The sequence below is a fragment of the Petaurus breviceps genome, unplaced genomic scaffold (genome assembly GCF_028583685.1).
Source record: "Petaurus breviceps papuanus isolate PSGF00001 unplaced genomic scaffold, PetGlider_PUasm1.0 91133, whole genome shotgun sequence".
NCBI lineage: Eukaryota > Metazoa > Chordata > Mammalia > Diprotodontia > Petauridae > Petaurus > Petaurus breviceps.
The window spans coordinates 85,287,618-85,306,322 of NW_027187419.1; the positions used below are offsets into that span (position 1 = coordinate 85,287,618).

At 34.5% G+C, this 18,705-nt stretch overlaps 1 protein-coding gene across 6 annotated transcripts in view; it reads left to right on the forward strand.

Moving 5' to 3' along the window:
* MARCHF7 (membrane associated ring-CH-type finger 7) overlaps positions 1–18,705 on the forward strand; it is a 61,286-nt gene that overhangs the window by 7,686 nt on the left and 34,895 nt on the right. For 4 of the 6 annotated variants that reach the window (XM_069080616.1, XM_069080613.1, XM_069080614.1 and 1 more), the window contains exons 2-4: positions 9,072–9,239; positions 13,753–13,911; positions 18,053–18,245. In XM_069080616.1, coding sequence (XP_068936717.1) covers positions 9,084–9,239; positions 13,753–13,911; positions 18,053–18,245 — 508 coding nt within the window. In that variant the 5' untranslated portion in view covers positions 9,072–9,083. The remainder of the gene's footprint in view (positions 1–9,071; positions 9,240–13,752; positions 13,912–18,052; positions 18,246–18,705) is intronic. The other 2 variants (XM_069080617.1, XM_069080618.1) reach the window with 1 other exon arrangement.

Genomic DNA, 18,705 nt, shown 5'->3' on the forward strand with positions numbered 1-18,705 from the left:
AGTTTATAGATTTACTGGTATGACAAAATAGCTAGAGACTGAGGCAAGTGACATTACAGTAGATACTTGTTTTTCGAGTCTTGAAATTAATTAGGAGTCACTGCAAAGGGGGAAATCGGGGACCATAACTTTAGGAATTTATACAATCTCTAGCTGATATTTTTACCTAGAAATTTTCATTTTGGCCTCAACTTAGGCATTGTTTTAAGGACAGGAGTTCTTAATGTGGAGTCTATAAACATGGGAAAAATGTTAGTGACTGTTTCAGTATAAATGATTTCCTTTATACTATTTTATTCACTTAAAACATTTTGAGAGAGGGTTCATAGGCTTTACCAGATTGCTGAAGGAGTCCATTGTTGTGGTTGAATCTTTCTGTTGTCTAAGACACTTTGTGACCATGTAGACCATTCTCTCCATGGGCTTTTCTTGGCAGGGATACTGGAGTGGTTTGCTATTTCTTTCTTCAGTGGATTAAGGCAAACAGAAAAGTAAAGTGATTTGACCAGAGTCTCACAACTAGTAAGTGTCCGAGGCCTGATTTGAACTGGAGTCTAACTGACTTCAGGCTTAGCACTCTATCCACTTTAAAAAGCCCTGTTATAGGATGTTTTTCCTTCACCTCTCCTTCTTTCTTTCTCTTTCCCTTTTCTTCCCTTCTGTTTTCTCTTCCTTATGTTAACACCCTAAAGCAGTAAGCTTACAAAATTTGCCAGATATGAATTACCTCTGGTATTTTATTTGGAACTTCATTGCACATTTTTGGGAATTTGTCATGTTTGATACTTTAACTTAATAGTCCCTCCTTTATAACACTCTACTGTTCCTTCCTACTTATATCTTCCTTTATCCATCGCCTCGTATTCAACTTATTTTCTTTTATTTAGTTAATCTTCATACTTCTTGTCTGCCCCTTGTTTACTTTTTCTGCTATGAATCTTGGACTTCAGAGGTTAATTAGTACTATCAGTTAAACAGTACTCCTCATGTCCTTTCAGTTACACTACTTTTCCTGAGAATGTTGCTTTCTGTGCACATTTAGATCTTCAAGTTTAGTTTATTTTACTTACTGTAGAAATGTTTGCACTATAATAACACTTCTCTATCCTAGTATAGTACTTAAGATTTTGCTTTATTTACTTTGGACCCTTTCATAGTGTCTTGAATGTAGTAGACACCTGGTAAATAGTTTAATTTAATTTGGTGTTCAGTAGTAACCATGCTCCTTGGGCTTTACCTTCATTATATTTCCAGAGATTTCAAAATAAATATCATGTAATAGGAGTCTGCTAGTGAGGAGAACCTAGCTTTAGCGGTTGTGCAATGTTCCCTGACTGGTTCTTTTCCACTTGGAGGCTTGGTGAGTGCTTCTTTGCATGTATAGTGAAGGGACCCTTCCTTCCTCTTCAGAGCACTCAGGTAGGTATCCTCTGGTTGCTTCCTTTCAATTTACTTTGAGGGTGATAAAAAAAACTTTTAATTGTCTTCAAAGTTCAAGCTGTTCTTGTATGTCACCAGAGAAGAAGGCAGTCCTTGTCCTCGTTTTCTGCCAGGGAAGAGTCTGGATAATGTCTGGAACCTTTTGTATGCATACCCAGTTCCAGCTCAACAGCCAAATGAGAAGACTTTGTCTTTATGCAGTAAACTGATTGGGAATAGAGGACACCTGCCTGAATGCTCTGAAATTGGGGGAATTACATTATTTGTGCCTGGAAGTAGACTTACCAGCCTACACTTTGATTGGAACCAGGCCTGGCATATTGCATCATACTTTTAAGGACTAGCACTTATTGGCCTCATCCCCTTTACATTAATAGGCTAATTGTCATGTCTTTGGTGTCTTCTTTATATTAAAGTTGCCTAATTGTTTTACTCTTATAAAAATAAAATGGATAGTTGATGGAAAACTTGTGCCGTTTTCTGAGTTCAATGAGTTTCCTTTCAATCAAGTACTCATCTGAAACGTCAAGTACATATCAACCTTGTCTATTGGAGACCCTGACTTTAGGTTCTTGTACAGCATCATATTCTACTAGTTTGTTTTTTAAAAATTAGTTGATTTTTAATTATCTGTGATGGTGAAGAGTAGTGGAATTGGATTTTAAAAAAAATTGTCCTCAATTTGAATATGTATATATCTGATAAAAAAAAATTACACTTCATAGGTATATTTTGAAGACTCCAATTATTACCAAGCTGAAAAGTGAAGTAAAACATCAATATTTTCAACACGAATAAAATAAGAAAATAATCATATAAAAATTTACTGTAATAAAAATCTAGTTATATATAGGAGTTACATATACTAATTATAGTTACTATAGTATTAACTATATATGGGAACTCTGCTATGATTCTGAATTTCAAGGCGGAGTTGCAGATTTTGTTTTAGAGCATTGAATTTCAAACACTCAGTCCTGGTGAGTAGAAGGATACTCATTTATTTAACCCAGTAAGTGCTCTAGTTTGACCTACTACTTATGCAACCACATTATATAAGTTTCCAAGTGACACGTACATTGTCAGAATTCAATCAAGTCATCTAAAAGAAGTTGCCAGAAATAATTACCTACCCTGTAAATTTGCTGTCTCTGAGGCCTCTACCTCTTCATTTTCTCCCTTGAGTTTCATTTTGATTATGTTTCCTATTAGGTTATTCTTCTTATCTCCAAATCTGCCTGGTCATAGTGAAATGAGTATATATTTATGTTCAGAGTAATACGTTGAACAATATTAAGATTATTACTGTTGCTTGAGAGCTGCTTGCTAACTTTATCTTTCAAAAGGAATTTAAGACCTTCCTGCTTAGGCCATTTTGAGAACTAGTACCCTAGGTAAAATTACTAATCAAATTCAATTTAATATTTGTTACACCTCCACATTAGGAATTCTTTGGGTTTAAATATCTTTTATTTGTATTTTCAATCTTTCAACCAGGAAATATGTTGGTTACACTTGTTATTGTTAGCACCTCTTTTCATATCACTTGCTGACCTAGGGAAATGCCTACCACCTTTTTTGTTTTTCATTGTCTTTTTTTTTTTTTTCTTTAAAAAAATTTTTTTAACCACTGTCATTTCTCCACTTATCCCCTTTTCTTATTGCCCTCTTATAATAATAGCTAATGAAGCAAAACAAATTATCATAGAAGCCTTAAGATTGAATATTCCAATCATTTAAAAGTAGAACAAAAAAACATTGCTCTAATAATTACCCCCAGACCCATTTCCTTCCCAATTTAATTTGCTACTAGAAATAAACATACCTCCTCAGTAGTCTTAATATCAGACTAAGCTTTTTCTCATATCTTTACTAAAGCTTTTGGAGATACAATATTAACTGGCATACACCGTATATGTAGTAGAAACAGAACTGACCTGAATATACAGATTTGAATCCTACCTTTGTGAACCTGGGCAAGTTACTTAAACTATCTTATTAATAATAACAGCTCAATACATATGTAGAGCTTTACATTTTACAAAATGCTTTCCTCCTGAAAGTCCTGTGAGGGAAGTAGTGGAATGTGAAACTCAGAGAAGATTAAGTTTTGGGATTTTGAAAAATTTCCTTGCAAAGCTATAAAGAAAGTATAGTTGATATCTACTAAGTAAAATAGATGTTAGTTATTTTGACCCAACTTAGTTTTCCTGGAAGTAATATTACCTCAGACATAATTAGTTATATCTAATCTTATCTAGAGTTGCTTATTTAATTTTAGGTCAGTCTAGATAGAAAATAAGCAAGAGAAAAAGTGCAAAATATAGTCAGCTATTATATATATATATATTTTTTTTTTAATTTAGAATTGTAAAGAACAAGCTGTATTTCAGATTGTCTTAATATCTTGGCATCTAAGGTCCTCAAAAGTTGTTTCAAAGTCTGGTAGTTTCTATCATACTGGAGAGCCATCAAGTAAAGTTTCAACAGGAGGGATGCCTGCATTCCTTGGGGTATGTGAGTGTTCAAGGAGGATCAGGACCTCTGGTGTGGGGGCTTGCCTGAGCCCTTTCCAGGGTTGCTCATACTACACCTTTGGTGTCCACCTGGCACTCAGCTGTTACCTGTGGCTCCAAGAAACTGTAGCATGCACAGTGGTCACACCTGGGTGAACCTCTGCAGCTTGAGGGTGACAGATGGGTCAAAAACTGTTACAGTGAAAGCAGAACAGAAAATATTCAGTATGAGACCGAGGGCTGTTTTTTATTTTTGTTTCAAGGGTTTCCATGACCAAAGAGCTCATTGCCAGTTGGCCAGTCCACTGGTGATGAGCTTTTCCATACTTAAATTGAGACCTTGCAAAGCAGGTAGTCTGTTGTTGGAATATTGATGCCTTTCCAATACCGGAGAACGGGTTTGCATACCTTTAGCATAGCCTTCAATCACCTAAGGTCATCTCTATGCTAGGATGCATCATCTGAGAAGGATCATAGATCTTGAACTAGAAGGGACTTTCTGTTGTTGCTGCTGCTGTTGTGTTTTTCATTTGTGTCCAACTCTTGTTGACCCCATTTGGACTTTTCTTGGCAAAGATACTGAAATAGTTTGCCATTTCCTTCTTCAGCTCATTTTACAGATGAGGACACTGGGGCAAAGAAGGTTAAGTGACTTACCTCAGGGTCATACAGCTAATAAATATCTGAGGTAAGATTTGAACTTAGGTCCACCTGTTGCAGGCCCAGCATTCTGTCCACTGCACTCCATTGTGCCACTTAGTCCAGTGCCTTCATTGTATAATTGAGACCCAAGGACATTGTAGTAGGTGAGATTTGCACCTACATCCTTAGACTTCAGAGCTACTGCTTTCCCCATTTTACCATGTTGCTTCCATAGGGGATACCTTGAACTTTGTTCAGATCTTGACAAGCCAGTTTTTCTGAAGGGGAATACTGCTTAAAACTAAGTTGAAAGTGTAACCAGTTGATGACTATTTTAAACACCTAAAACATGAAAACCCATGTCTCTGGGTTTGCAGAGACAAAGAAATGAGCTTACATTCTGTAAGAAGTGGAAGCAAAAGTTTTGATATTGCCTTATTAAAAATAAGGTACTGGAGAAAACACAAAGGTATGTAGAGGTGACTACTGCCATAGCATCAGGTCATCTTCCATCTACTCTATATTTATATTGCATGTTTTTTATATATATATATATATATATATATATATGTGCCATTTTCATTGTAATGTAAGCTCCTTTAGGTCAGGAGCTATTATTATTTACTCTTTGTAACTCTAACATAAAAAACAGCACAGTAGTGCTAAATAAATGCTTGTTGATTATTGAGAACCCATGTGGGTTTCACAGCAATTTTTAAGTTAAGACACTGTTAAGAGTGTCTTAAAATCTCTTCAAAAATCTCAAATTTTCCTGTTACAAATAATATGATATATTGGAAAAACCACTGGATTTGGAGCTAGAAGATCCAGGTTTTAATATTAGTTCTCCTACTGACCTTATACATTAAAAGTCATTTAAGGGGTGGCGAGGTGGCACACTGGCCCTGGAGTGTGGAGGACCCGAGCTCAAATGTGGCCTCAGACATTTAACACTTACTAGCCGTGTGACCTTGAGCAAGTCACTTAACCCCAATTGCCCTGCCTTTCCCCTCCAAAAAAAAGAAATTAAAAGTCATTTAACTTTGGGGCTTCATTTTCCTTATTCTGTAAAATGAATTAAGTTGAACTAGGTGATCTCAAAGGGTCTCTTTTAGGTAGAAAGATGAAAGAAAATCTCACATGTGCCAATTTCATACTTTAAGTACATTACTTTATAATCATTCCCATTTATTATATTATTTGATCCTTAGAACATAATTGTGAGAATGAGGGAGTTTTGAGGAGAAAGGGATGTGTGTAGGGGGGAATTTCAACAAAAGTGGTAGGGCATCATTAGGATTGCTACAGTTTAGGTAGCAGCTGAGGACAGTGGATGAACACATTTTTCTTCACCAGGCAAGGTAGTTAAGGAAACTTCAGTTCTCCATGTGTTTGGGTCCTTAGTCAGGGGGTCAGTAACAGTGGGGCCCTGCAAAGTCTCTTAACCAAAATAAAAGATTGGGTCTGTACCACAGTATCTGTACTTGACTTTTTCTCTTGAAAGCCCTGCCTGCTCCTGAGTTCCCATTTGGAAATCATAAGATTTAAAGCTAGAAGTGAAAAAGAAAATGAGGCCCAGAGACGTTAGATAACCTTCTACACATCAATTAATAAACCCAAAAGAATTGATTAAGCTGTACTCTGTGGCAGGCCCTGTGCAACATGAATTAGACCAAGGACCTTCTGGAGACAGTAAATGATTTTGCTGTTTCCATTGGATTGTAAATAAAATAGTTATAAACCAGTGTAGAGGAAGTTGATTTAAATCTAAGTGACATTAGATCTAGAGCTAGAAGAGACTTGGGAGATCATATAACCCTCATATTTTGGGAATGAATACAGAGTTTGTGACATGCCGAGGTTATACAGGTAATCAAGTGGCAGAACCAAGATTTGAACCCAGGTCTTTTGACTCCAAATCTAGCACCTTTCCCACCATACCATGCTGCTTCCCACCATTTAGTGACTTCAAAAATTTTTATTTTAAAGAAATAAAATGGCTTACCAGGGTTCATATATTGCTTATTTGTGGCTTTAGAACCTAGTTTTCTTTTTTTTCTTTTTGAAATTTTTCTTCTTTTTATTTTAATTTTAATTGTTTGGTCTTTATTAATTTGTTTGTTTACTTTTAGTTTACAAGATTCAGTTCCACAGTTCCTTGAGTTTCAAATTTTCTCTCCCTCCTCTCCCATGGTGGCATACAATCAAGTATAGGATCTGCAAATACTTTCACATTAGACATTAGTCAGGTTATAAAGAAGGATTGTATCAGATGGAATGAACAATGGAAAAGAGGAAACAAAACCAAATAAAAAGAGCAGGTAGTTTGCTTCAATCTGGATTCAGACTCAGTTCTTTCTGTGGATGTAGACATCTCTCTTCATCATGAGTCTTTTGGGGTTGATTTACAACCCTGCATTGCTGAGAAGAGTCCAGTCTGTCAACGTTGGTCATCACACATACATTGTGTCTGTAATTGTGTACAAATTTCTCCTGATTCTACTCTTCTCACTCAGCATCAGTTCGTATAAGCCTCTCCAGGTAAATATGAAGTCCATCTGCTCCTTGTTTCTTACAGCACAATAGTATTCCATTGCATGCATATACCACAACTTGTAGAACCTAATTTTCTTAACTTTTCCTACTTCATTAAAAAGGGAAATAGCAGCAAAAATAATTAAGTAGAGAACTATACATACTAATTTGAGAACAAAAGAATGGTTAAAACATGCATTTACTATGTGCGAAGAAAACACTGCTAAGCACTAGGGATATGAATAGAAAAGTGAGACAGTTCCTGTTCTCAAGGAGCTTACTTCAAATGGAATGGTCCCATGGTCCTTACTTAGGGTGCAGTGGCAAAATAGATAGAAATGTTTGTTCTTTAATGTCATTTCCACTGGCAGAATCTTAACAGTTTCTGATGTTGAGCCATTTGACTATGCCAAAGACTTTGACAAGAACTTTTTTCCCCCCCTGGGGCTGCAATAGATATGGTGACTGCAGGAGCCTTTGCCAAACTAATCTCCATAGGGATTACTTTCTATGGCAATGGCTGAGGTTGCTGGGTTGAAAGTATTGTCAATCCCAAAGCCCAAGGATGCGTTTAGGGTCCTGACCTGTCCCCATCCGGTTCTGAGGGGAGAAGTTAGTCAAGGTGGTGGTGGAACTAACCTGCTGGACACATGCAGTTTCCTGTCCATTTCTGTCTTGGTTATTCCTTATGTAAGGGTGGCTTGCATGTTGTGTGAGTAGCATCTCTTTGACATTTGGTGGGATTGGCTTCCTCTTTCACAGGAGTTGCTTTTCTGGATGATGGGTGTGAAAACTGGGCTAGAAGCAGGACCTGTGGTTTAGGAGCATCCTTTTGTGCTTATCTGCCTCTTGGTGTGGCAGTTGGTTAGCAGGCTGCAGCTGGTGGTGCTGAGGGAGGTGGGCCCCTTCTCCACAATGATTTCTACCCTCATTGATGATTGTGGGGGCTGGACTGGAGGAAGGTCTGATTTTTTGGGGGGAATATTGTTACTCTCAAAGCTCTTGGTCTTAGGAATTCTGGGCTATCTCCATCACTTTCTGAGGGGAGGGATGGTGGTGGTGATGGTTTGATTTGACTGGCACATTCTGTCGTTTTCTCCCTCAGAGTGCTTTATAGCTTAAGCAGAACTGGTTTCTTGCCCTGTATTTTTCCTCAGGATAATAAAGCTGTAGTTTTTGTTTTTTTTTTAAATAAAATAGCCACCATTAAAATAAGCAGACATTTAAAAATTAGTATTAGATCAGAAAGTTCCAATAATAATCACTCCTACAATTTCTGAGCTAGCTAGTCTTAGAATTTGGAAAGGTCTTCATGTTTACTTTGGTTCAAATACTAAATCACAAATTTAAATATAGAGTTAATTATCCTAGGAATTGAATTCATTTAACCCTCTTGTGGTAGGAAACTGTTCTGTGTTCAAAACAACCCATTTAGTTTCATAACAACTCATTTATAGATTGAGAAAACACTGAATCTTACTAAATGCCTTTCTGCTGCAGACTGGTTTGTGTAATTGAGAGATTTACAGAAGTCTTTTTCTTAAATTTGGCCCTAGATACCATCTACTTACAGGATCTAGGGTAGAGAAATATTATACAGAAAAATTGGCTCACCCAGTGCTGTAATGAATGTAGTTTAGGAAAACCTTGTCTCCTGTTTTAAGTCGTATCCAGTTCCGACAGTTTATAGATTGAGCATATTGCACTTTTCAAGGTAGGAGGTATATAAGGTGGCCAGGACCTTCCTATCTCTGGATTGGGCACTATATTATCTCTATTCATTCAAAACTCGTTTATTGATTTTAATTTCTAATTCCCTTTTTAAACTGATGACAATTTAAATCATATTAGGTATTGATGCTTTTACCCTTTTGATAAGTGTGCTTGAGTTTATCTTTTTCCCCCCAGAGACAATTAATTGAAATTTGCATTTCACAGACAACCTTAAGAATGAAATCCAAACCTTCAAGGATCCCTAGAAGGATAACTGTTGAGCCCTCCAGTTCTTCCTTAAGTGCTCGCACTGTATCTGGAGGCAGAGGAAGTGGTATGAGTGATGCATATCACCCAAGAGAATCTCCATTCAGACTGAATTCTGAGCATCAGGTAACATATTAATTTGAAACATTAAAATTATTTTCCCACTTGCTGCATTAATAGTTAATTTGTGAAGTTATCAAGTAATCAGATTATTGTGTATTTTTAAAAACTAAAATATCAGAATTAACTTTTGATATACAGACTTGATTAAATCAATTGTATCTTTCTAAATTAAATCAAATTTGTTTTTCTTTCTCCTCACCTCTTCTGGTGGTGTTAAATCACAGTGCATGCCCAAAGCAATAATGAAATATTAAGTTGTTATTTCATTGTTATTCCATACCCCTGCCCCCAAACAAAATATAAAGACTTTTAACAAGTTTAAAGGAAAAAGAATAAGTGATTAATGGACTGTTCTTCTGTATGGGATGCTAATGATCCAACATCAGGAGGTCATAAATTTTGGCTTGTTGGATAGTGATACATCTCGTATACTTAAACATTAGGAACTTTTAAGGGGATTTTTGTTTTTTTAGTTGAAATGCAGAACTGGTGTTGCTATACTCTCTGTGATCTTGGAAGAAAGCATTATGTCATGATTATTGTTAGGAAAAAGTACAGTACATTGATATTTAATAGTTTACCTCTTGTTAAGAAGTACTGGAGTTGAATATAAGTAGAGTTTTTGCAATTTGTTTTAAATATACTTGGGGAATTTGGTAGTTATAGGACTCAATGAATTTTTAATAAAACTTATCTTGGAAAGTAAATCAGCATCCCTAATATCAGTTTTATAAATCTGGATTCTGTATTTGGTTAAAATGAGGTTCTCTTCTATGTAACTGAACTTAATGTCACATAAGAGTAAAGCAAATACTGTCCTTGTAAATAAAATTGCCACCAGCTCCTTTGGCAGTCTTGCATGACAGGTTGAAGTTTCTTAGTCCAAATTTTCTTGAAGGGGAAGGTGCTAATTACACACAAGGTATGGGACTTTCACAACATTAATTTAGGATTTAGGACTTGTGATAAAATTTTTCTGCCTCAGCTTCTGACCAGAAATAAAACCATTCCTTTCTCAAATGTGTAAAGCATATTGAAAATTGTGGTTTTTAAATTAGTCCCTTGTTTTTAAGATAAATACAGTTTCATGTTGATTAACAAGTTATTCTTAATAACTACAGAACTAATGTGACCATATTTACTATTGGTACAGATTTTATTATTTGTGTTAAAACAGTGCTGTGGAAGAAAGTTCTATATGTGGTTTCCTATGGTAACAGAACCCCTTTTAGAACTGTCAGGGATTCAATTTATACACCTTGGGAACAGAGCCAGAGTGTCAGAAGAGCTTTCAAAACTCAATTGTATTTGTCTAGAATTCGGTTAGTCCTTAGCCTCATAATTTTGAGCCTGAAAGGGGTACTAGTCTCACCCCCTTAATTTTACAGATTAGAAATTGAGGCCCAGAAAGGTGAAGAGTGTGCCACACAGGTAATAAATGACAAGGGGATCAAACCTGAGTTCTTGGATGTAAAATTCCAGCATTATTTCTACTTCCACTTCACAATATTTTGCTGTAAATAAAGGTTTCAAAGATTTTTTTTTTGGTTTTTTATGAAGAGTTGAAGGGAAAAGTGGTCTTGAATTTTGAATATGGCCAAAGACTTCTAGTTTGTTATTAATATGCCATATAGTTATAATTTATGTAGATGGAAACATTCTGAAATATGATCGTGATAATGGTAGCATTTGTATAGTGAGGTTTTTCTTTAGTAGAGGGTGTTTTGAACCTTTTGGTGTAAAGAGAAATCTGTGGCATCTTTGAGAATATTCTAGTTTCATGTTCTTTGATATAATTTTTAATACTACAACTTGTATTTCTTTAGTTTAATCCCAGGAAATCAAAGATTTTCCAAAACCAATACTAAAATAGTTTAATATATTTAAATTTGATTTGAACACAAAAGTACAGTCAAACTAGAGTTAGGTTTAGAATCTAAATATCTTTGACTAAAATAATTTTCATTGTTCAGAAAAATAAAACCTGATTTATACTCTTAATAATTGGATCTGTTCCCTGAGGGTTTGTTTTTCTTTGTTAATATGACCATAGGAGCAAATTTCTTGGATTTTTTTTTTTTAATATGGCACCAGTTCCCGTAATTGGTAAAATATTCCCAACCTGCTTTGCCCTAAATAGGTCTAATCCTGACTGGCTTTTTGAGCACCTGAAATATATCTGAGTCAGATATTGAAACAGCTGTAATAGAGAACACCTCAGCATATTCCTTTTATTTAGAGATGAGTCGCTTTGGTGCATAACAGGTATTATACCACTTCATTTGGGACTTGCTTCAAGGTAAATCTCTATACATAGAAATTATAAAGAGGAAATACGTGGCTTTAGGTGTATCCATTTGAGAAAGCATACTCATTTTTCCTAGAGTAGTTTACTCTGCCTTTCTTGCCCATCTTTTTCAATTAAAGAAACTCATATTTATGTTTTTGTTTGTTTTTGTTCTTCATGTTGTGTCTTCAATCTTCTGAATATTGAATTCACAGATTGGGATGCCATTGTTATGATTTTTCTTTGTTTTCTGAAAAACTCAACTTTTATGAGCAATGACTACATGTCATGAGGCTCCAGTTAAATAGGTTAGTTTAAATATATAATTGATATCCACAGAGAATTATGTGAAGTACATTCTTGAGCACAGTGTAGGTTATTTGAGAATTTGAAAGTTTGTCTACATGTATAAATCCTGTATAATTTTATTCAGATTTATAAAGGGATTAATGTGGACATTAATTGATTGAGAAACTTCAAAATTTGAAACATTTAAAATCTTCTTTGAATTGTTCTCTATATATTTTTGGTTTCTTTTAAAAAAAAACCCACTAAATAAACCACTTTAAATTTTAATCTTCCCCATATTTTAGAGAACTTATAGATTCCATGATCTGTAAAAGATATCAGCTAAAATACTTTGAGAATAAGAAAAGCCCTCAATTTATAAAAATTCAATTTAAGAATGATTGTACATGTTAATGAAAATCTCACACTTTCATCAGCATACCTGTCCAGTCGCTAACTATTGTTAATGCTGAGACAGTACCCTTCTACCCCCTCTCCCCAATAGTCTGGGGTACTCAGAGGAACTTAGGACCAGAGGATTTAGGGCTCAGGGCTTATTTGGAGGATGCTATTGTTTTTTATATACTATTGTTTCATTTGATTTCTGTTAAAAACAGATTTTTTTGTTGTTGTTGTTGACTATCCTGATAATCTTAACTAGCATTCATAAAATGATTTCTTTGGAAAAATATGTTGGAATTCTTAATTGTTGTGTTTTTTGATTGATAGTTTGTAAATTGGGGACTTGCTATTGTATATCTTTTTGATGCTTTTCTTTGAAAATAAATGTTAACAGCATAAAATAGTTTGGGATGGATAAAAATTCTTCCAACCTTTGGGTTATAGTATATGAATATGTGATTATTTGATGAGAAATTCTATCCTTTTAAGATAGCAGCTTTGAAGGTTATTCTGTTCTGTGTTGCCATTATAGAAAGTACAGAGGCATAAAAAAGGGGCACTGTGAATGTGAGTTTAATATACTTTAATCTGGCTGCCAACTTAAATATGTATCACTTAGTTCACTGTTGAAATTGTAGCAGTTTCTTTAAACTAGCTCTACTTTTAAATGTCACTAAGAGATATACACATATGTGCACAAACACACCCAGTAGGGAGCTTAGGAGATTTTGGATAGCCAGACCATATGAAGTTTTGACTTTTTGTGACTGGCAGACTTCAACCATTTTTATCCTCCTATTGTATGAATGATATAAACTATATTTTATATATTACAACACATAAAAGAGGAGAGGTAATATTGGAAACATCCTATACTCCCTCGTCAAAGCAGAGAGGGAGAGAACAGGGTAACAGTACAACATTTCTGTGGGGAGTGGAGAATTGCTTCTGGTTGGTTATACATTTGGTTTTTGCTTGTTTGGGAAGAAAACTGAGGGGTTGGAATTTCATCATGGGAAGCAACTGTAGATCACAGGAGCCTATAAACATTGAGGCATGCAGCTGAGAAGTATAGCAATCTAAAACCATATTTTAAATGCTCCTTTCCCCCTAGAAGACATAGTTATATGACAGATCTATCAGTAAGGTTGATATGGAAGTACTTAAATGGAAGCAGATTGCTTAAAAACTTTGGAAATAATATTCACTAAGGACAAGACAAATGGTCAATTACAAATGAAAAATAAAGTACTTATTTCACTTAGAGTTTTTCCAGTATACCTCCTGTTGAAGCTACACTGGATAAGTACTTAATTTGTAGAGTTGAATGAACCCAACAAGTATGTGATAGTTATAGAAATGTTCTGAAAAGTTCAATTTTTATGAATCTCTTGCTTTATAGAGTGACATTTCTTGATGTGTTATATAGATAAGATATACTTAAGACCCCGGGATTCAGTTAATAGTGTTTACATTGTATAGGCTATCAGAAAACTCTTTTGAGTTGGAAGCGAGTCATGAAAATGTTATTTACTCCAGGAGTCCAATCTGTTGCATACTTCTGGTAGAGACTGGGGATTTGGAGAAAGAGAAGCCCATGAAACTCCATGGAAATTTACCAGTTCCTCTCCAACTCACTTCTCAGGAACATTTGAGCGTCCATGGTCTGGAAGCTTTTTGGGAAGTAGAAGCAGATTGGTAAGACTCACATCAAACCTAAATTAGGTCTCTATTTATTTGGGAAGGATGAGGTCATCATGTTTTTTACAATTCCTCTAATTCTTTGATTTTAAATTTCAAGCACATTTTGCATACAAGATGCTTCAAAATGAATGAGATTTTATATTCATCTTTGTTTTTTTCCTTTAGTTTGTAGTTGAAGTGTAGCTTGAAATCTTAATTTGGGCCCTTTGTTTTTAAACCTCAAGATTGCCTTTATAATTTCACCAAGAGTGAAGAGTTCTCCCATTTTAGGCAAATGTTTATATAAATAAGGATCTTCTTGGAAACATCAAAACCAGTTACTATCACAATCTCTTTTCTGCCTTGCCCCCCCTCCTTTATAGGTTTTTGGGATTCATTGATTTAATAAACATGAAGTACTTTCCTTCATTTCATTCAGGGAGTATTAAAAAGCTTTGTAGACACTTAGAGACTTTGTCATCAACATTGCTCTACCCCCCTGCTTCCAACCTTCTTTCCTCTTTAATTCGACCTTTTATCTCAAAACCTCATGGTTGTTTGGCACCCTGCCTAAAGATGCATTTAAATTATGGTTTTAACTGGTGTGTAGCTAAGTACTACTTATTTATGTTGTCGTTCTGTTTTGGTTTTAGGACTGCATATATTTTAGACTTGATTGTTTTGAGTCTTTTGTACTGCCCTTTTCTTTAATTTAACTTGATTCCTTTTTGCCTAGATTTAGTCTCAGCTGAAATTCTAAGATTCTTTGACTTTATTCCATTTCCAGTACCGTTGAGTTTTTTAAAATGTCGGTTTTGGCAATTTTAAATTTTACTCTTTATTATAGATTCTACTAATGTCCTACTCCAGGGCACTCATTGTAGTGTGGAGGTGTGACCCTAAAGTTTTCAGAGGTTGTGCCAAGAAAAATATTAATCTAGACAGAACTTTCCAAGCTGGAAAGGCTTGGAAGTATGGGTCCCAACAGTGAACTATAATATCCTTTCTGAGGTCCAGCTTAGGCTAAATTTAGAAGGCAAAGTCAATTTTTTTTTCCTGACCACAGAAACTCCATGGAGACCTTGGGAGAGTTGGAAACTTGTCTCAGATCATGATTTTTGGTTTCTGTCCTATTTTCATTAATCTTCTTAGGTGGAGGGGGAGTGCCCACACCTATAAAATCATGAGTCTTTTGAAAAAAATACTGTATACAAAGCACTTGGATGTAACAAAAGGTTGGCCTCATCCTTTAAGAAACTTAACAGCCTATCTGGGGGAAGTAAAACAGCATACTAGCTAATAGCTAATAAAATACTGAAGTAGTAGTTGTAGGCCACAGTACAGGAGACCTATAAAGCAGTAACTGAACTATATAGTAGTGAAAGGTATTCAGAAAATGATTCCATTTTAATCATCAGGTTTTTTGGAATAGGAAATTGAAGTGGGTTTTGGAGGCTGATTGGTAGAGTAGAGCTAAAGGTTTGATTCTTAACCCAGTTTATAGAGTGACAGGACTAATAGGTTCTTTTATTTTTTATTTCTATATGAAAATGGATTCTTGTTTTTGTTTTGTTTTGCTTTTTGGAGGGGGGAAGGCAGGGCAATTGGGGTTAAGTGACTTGCCCACAGTCACACAGCTAGTGTAAGTGTTGAAGTGTCTGAGGCCGGATTTGAACTCAGGTCCTCCTGACTCCAAGCCCGTGCTCTATTTACTGTGCCTCCTAGCTGCCCTGTGAAAATGGATTCTTGATTTAAAAAACAAACATTTTATACCTGGATGTAAATACTGTTTGAAAACAAAATTTTGTATTTATGAGCCATAAAGAGCATTAGAGACCTAATCCAACTTCTTTAGTCAAAGCTTAAGAGGAACTTCTGGTCTGCTTCCTGAATCTCTATAAAACATTAATAGATATTTCTGGGATTGATATCCATAAAGTTAGACTCTGAATAGAACCATGGCCTTTTTTTTAATCTACTGTAAAATTTTTATTAAAAAGCTTAGAAAAACTATCTAAAAATAGTAAATTTACAATTCTTCTAATAAAATTCTTGAGCCTAATATGATTTAAACCAAATCTATCAATATAATTTTTCCTCCACAAAAAAAAGTTTTAAAATTACTTTTGTAGGTTTTTTTAATTCTACCTTGTATCACTAACATACCAGTGAATTAAGAATTGTATGGGTGCTTCTGACATCATCTAATTTTAGAGAAATTTTTCCTGGTGTTATTAGTTAATTTTTCTTAACAATATTGAAGGACAATATACTAACTTTTACTGAAGCATTTAAAAGGACAAACCTTGGAGATGATGACAGCTATTTTAATTGCTATTAGTCCTGTTGGACTACTCATGGGGGGAAAAAGACTGGTGGGGGATTGGCATATGCTTGTCATATATGATAAAATTCATCTGTATTTTCATATATTGACGCAGTTAAAAGCATTGGATTTGTAGTTGGGACGACCTAGGTTTGAATTCTTGCTCTATCACTTATACGACCTTTAGATAAGTCATTTTACCCCAATTTCCTCTGAATCTTTTTCACCATTTGTGAAAATGAGTGAGTTATACTAGATAGTATCTACGATCCCCTCTGGTTCCAAATCCTAAGACCTCTATGATATATGTGCCTTTTATTAATTCTTAATTAATGTTTTTGTTTGTATTGACATAGCACCATCTGAAAGATCTCAAAGCTGCCATTTATCTTATCCATTGTGGGTTTTTCAATATTTCTGTCTAAAATTTAAATAGCTCCAGTATAGGATTTGAAATGTTCAATAGCATGCTTGCTGGTAAAAGTTAGGCATGTTTGCCACCTGTTGATATGCTATTATTTTAGGAAATGTGAATGTTATCTTAACATATCTGTTGTTCATGGCCTAGATTATATTCCCTTTTTTATTTGTCCTTTCACAAAAGATTAGAAGAGAGAATCATGTTATAGTGTCATTTAATAACAGGGCTCTTTGCTATATATATATATGCCTTTTTGTGGCAGTATTAAAACATTTTCTCTTCCTTTTATCATTAGAGCTTCTGATTTATGTATAGACTGTTTTCATTTCATTTTTTATTTTTTTATGTGGCAAACTAGCTTTTTGAAAAGGGGATGGTTTTGCTTAATAAATGGAAGTAGGTGATTTTTGTGCAATGAAAAAAATAAATTCTAAGACTTAGCTGATTTTTTGTTGAAGTATTTAATGTTAGTAATATCCTACTGTTTTCATGGTTGTATTTTTTTTAATAGAGCTTTAATGTTCTTTTGTGCCCTTGCTTTAACATACTATTACTAGGTAAGATTGTATTCTTGAAAGGTCATGTTCTAAGTCTAACTTCTTAAGTTGTCTAAACTCTGAGTTGTGAAATTTGAAAAGACTGAGTGCTGAAAAGGACTTTAATATTTTGTGTATGTTTAGAATATCATCTGCTACATGTTTTCAGACATTTACTTGTTTCATTAGAATGTTATTTTGGTAAATGAAATGAATTTGGCATTTAAAATTCTAATTTGTAGCTACTTTTACATGTAGTGTCACTGTCTTTAGGAATGGGGTGTTAGGGTATTTTGGGAAGAATTAATGTGGGAGTTTTTAAGATTTGAGACCAAGCCATTTTTTCAGAATTGTCTTGTGTAATAAGGGGTGACAAGTCAGTATATACTAGAAAGAAGTGTGACCTTAATTCTACTTCTGGTTCTTTTATGAACCATGAGCATGTTGCTTAAACCCTGAATCTGGATTATCATTTATAAAATGAGGGGTTTTTAATAGATCGTCTTCATGGTACCTTCTACCTTTAAAATTCTGTCATTCTGATCATACTACTTGTGTAAAGTACCTTTTTTACTTGAATTGTTGCTCAGATTAAATTTCAAATTATAATTCTTTGAAAACAACTATCTTCTGTTTATGTAAAAATCTTATTAATTATTGATTAAAATTGTTAACTGTTGGGTATGGATACCCGCCTCTGTGTGTGTGCACATGCATCATATAAGGCAGAATTTGCTCAGAAAAATCAAGGCCAATAGAGAGGAACAAATGGTTCTTGAGTATATAACAAACCACTTAAGATCAAATTTTGCACTGCAAGTAGAATAGGAAGCTATATTATTTGCAATCTAATTTTTTTTTTTTAACTTGTAGACAACATCATCATCACTGACTTCACCTTTTCAGTCTTCATGGTATGGTGAATCTGAGAGAACTCAGGGAGCATACCCAAGATTGCAAAACCAGCAACGAGAACATGATTCAAAGAGGCCTAAGCTTTCCTATACAAGCTGTACATCTACCTCAGCTGGGAGAAACAATGGAAGTGGTTTGAATTCATTATCAGGTAATATTGAAATCATTAGGGGTCAAAACATAGTAAACATTTTTAAAAAAAACAGAAAAATTTCTGATTTGTTTTTATTTTCATAAAGCAAAATCCTTGAAATGCCAAATATTTGGAGTTCATTAGATAGAAATAATTTTTATAGACTATGAGATTGAAGCATCAGTTTTGTTAAATGTCCAGGGTCATACTGAAAGTCAATACTGGTATTAGAAAGTGAAACTTAAAGACATGTTTATTTTAAATATTAAAATTAATTAATTAGACATTTATTTTGATAATTTTCTATTTTTTGCTAGAAAGACAAATAAATTACAAAAAGAAAGATTATTTTCAAGGCACAATTCCTGGCTGAAGGCTGGTTGATCTGTTTTCTTTGTTTCCAAGAATTTTACATATTAAAAATAAAAATGGACTCAGTAAGTTGTAACATGCTACACACTCATGTTCTCACACTATG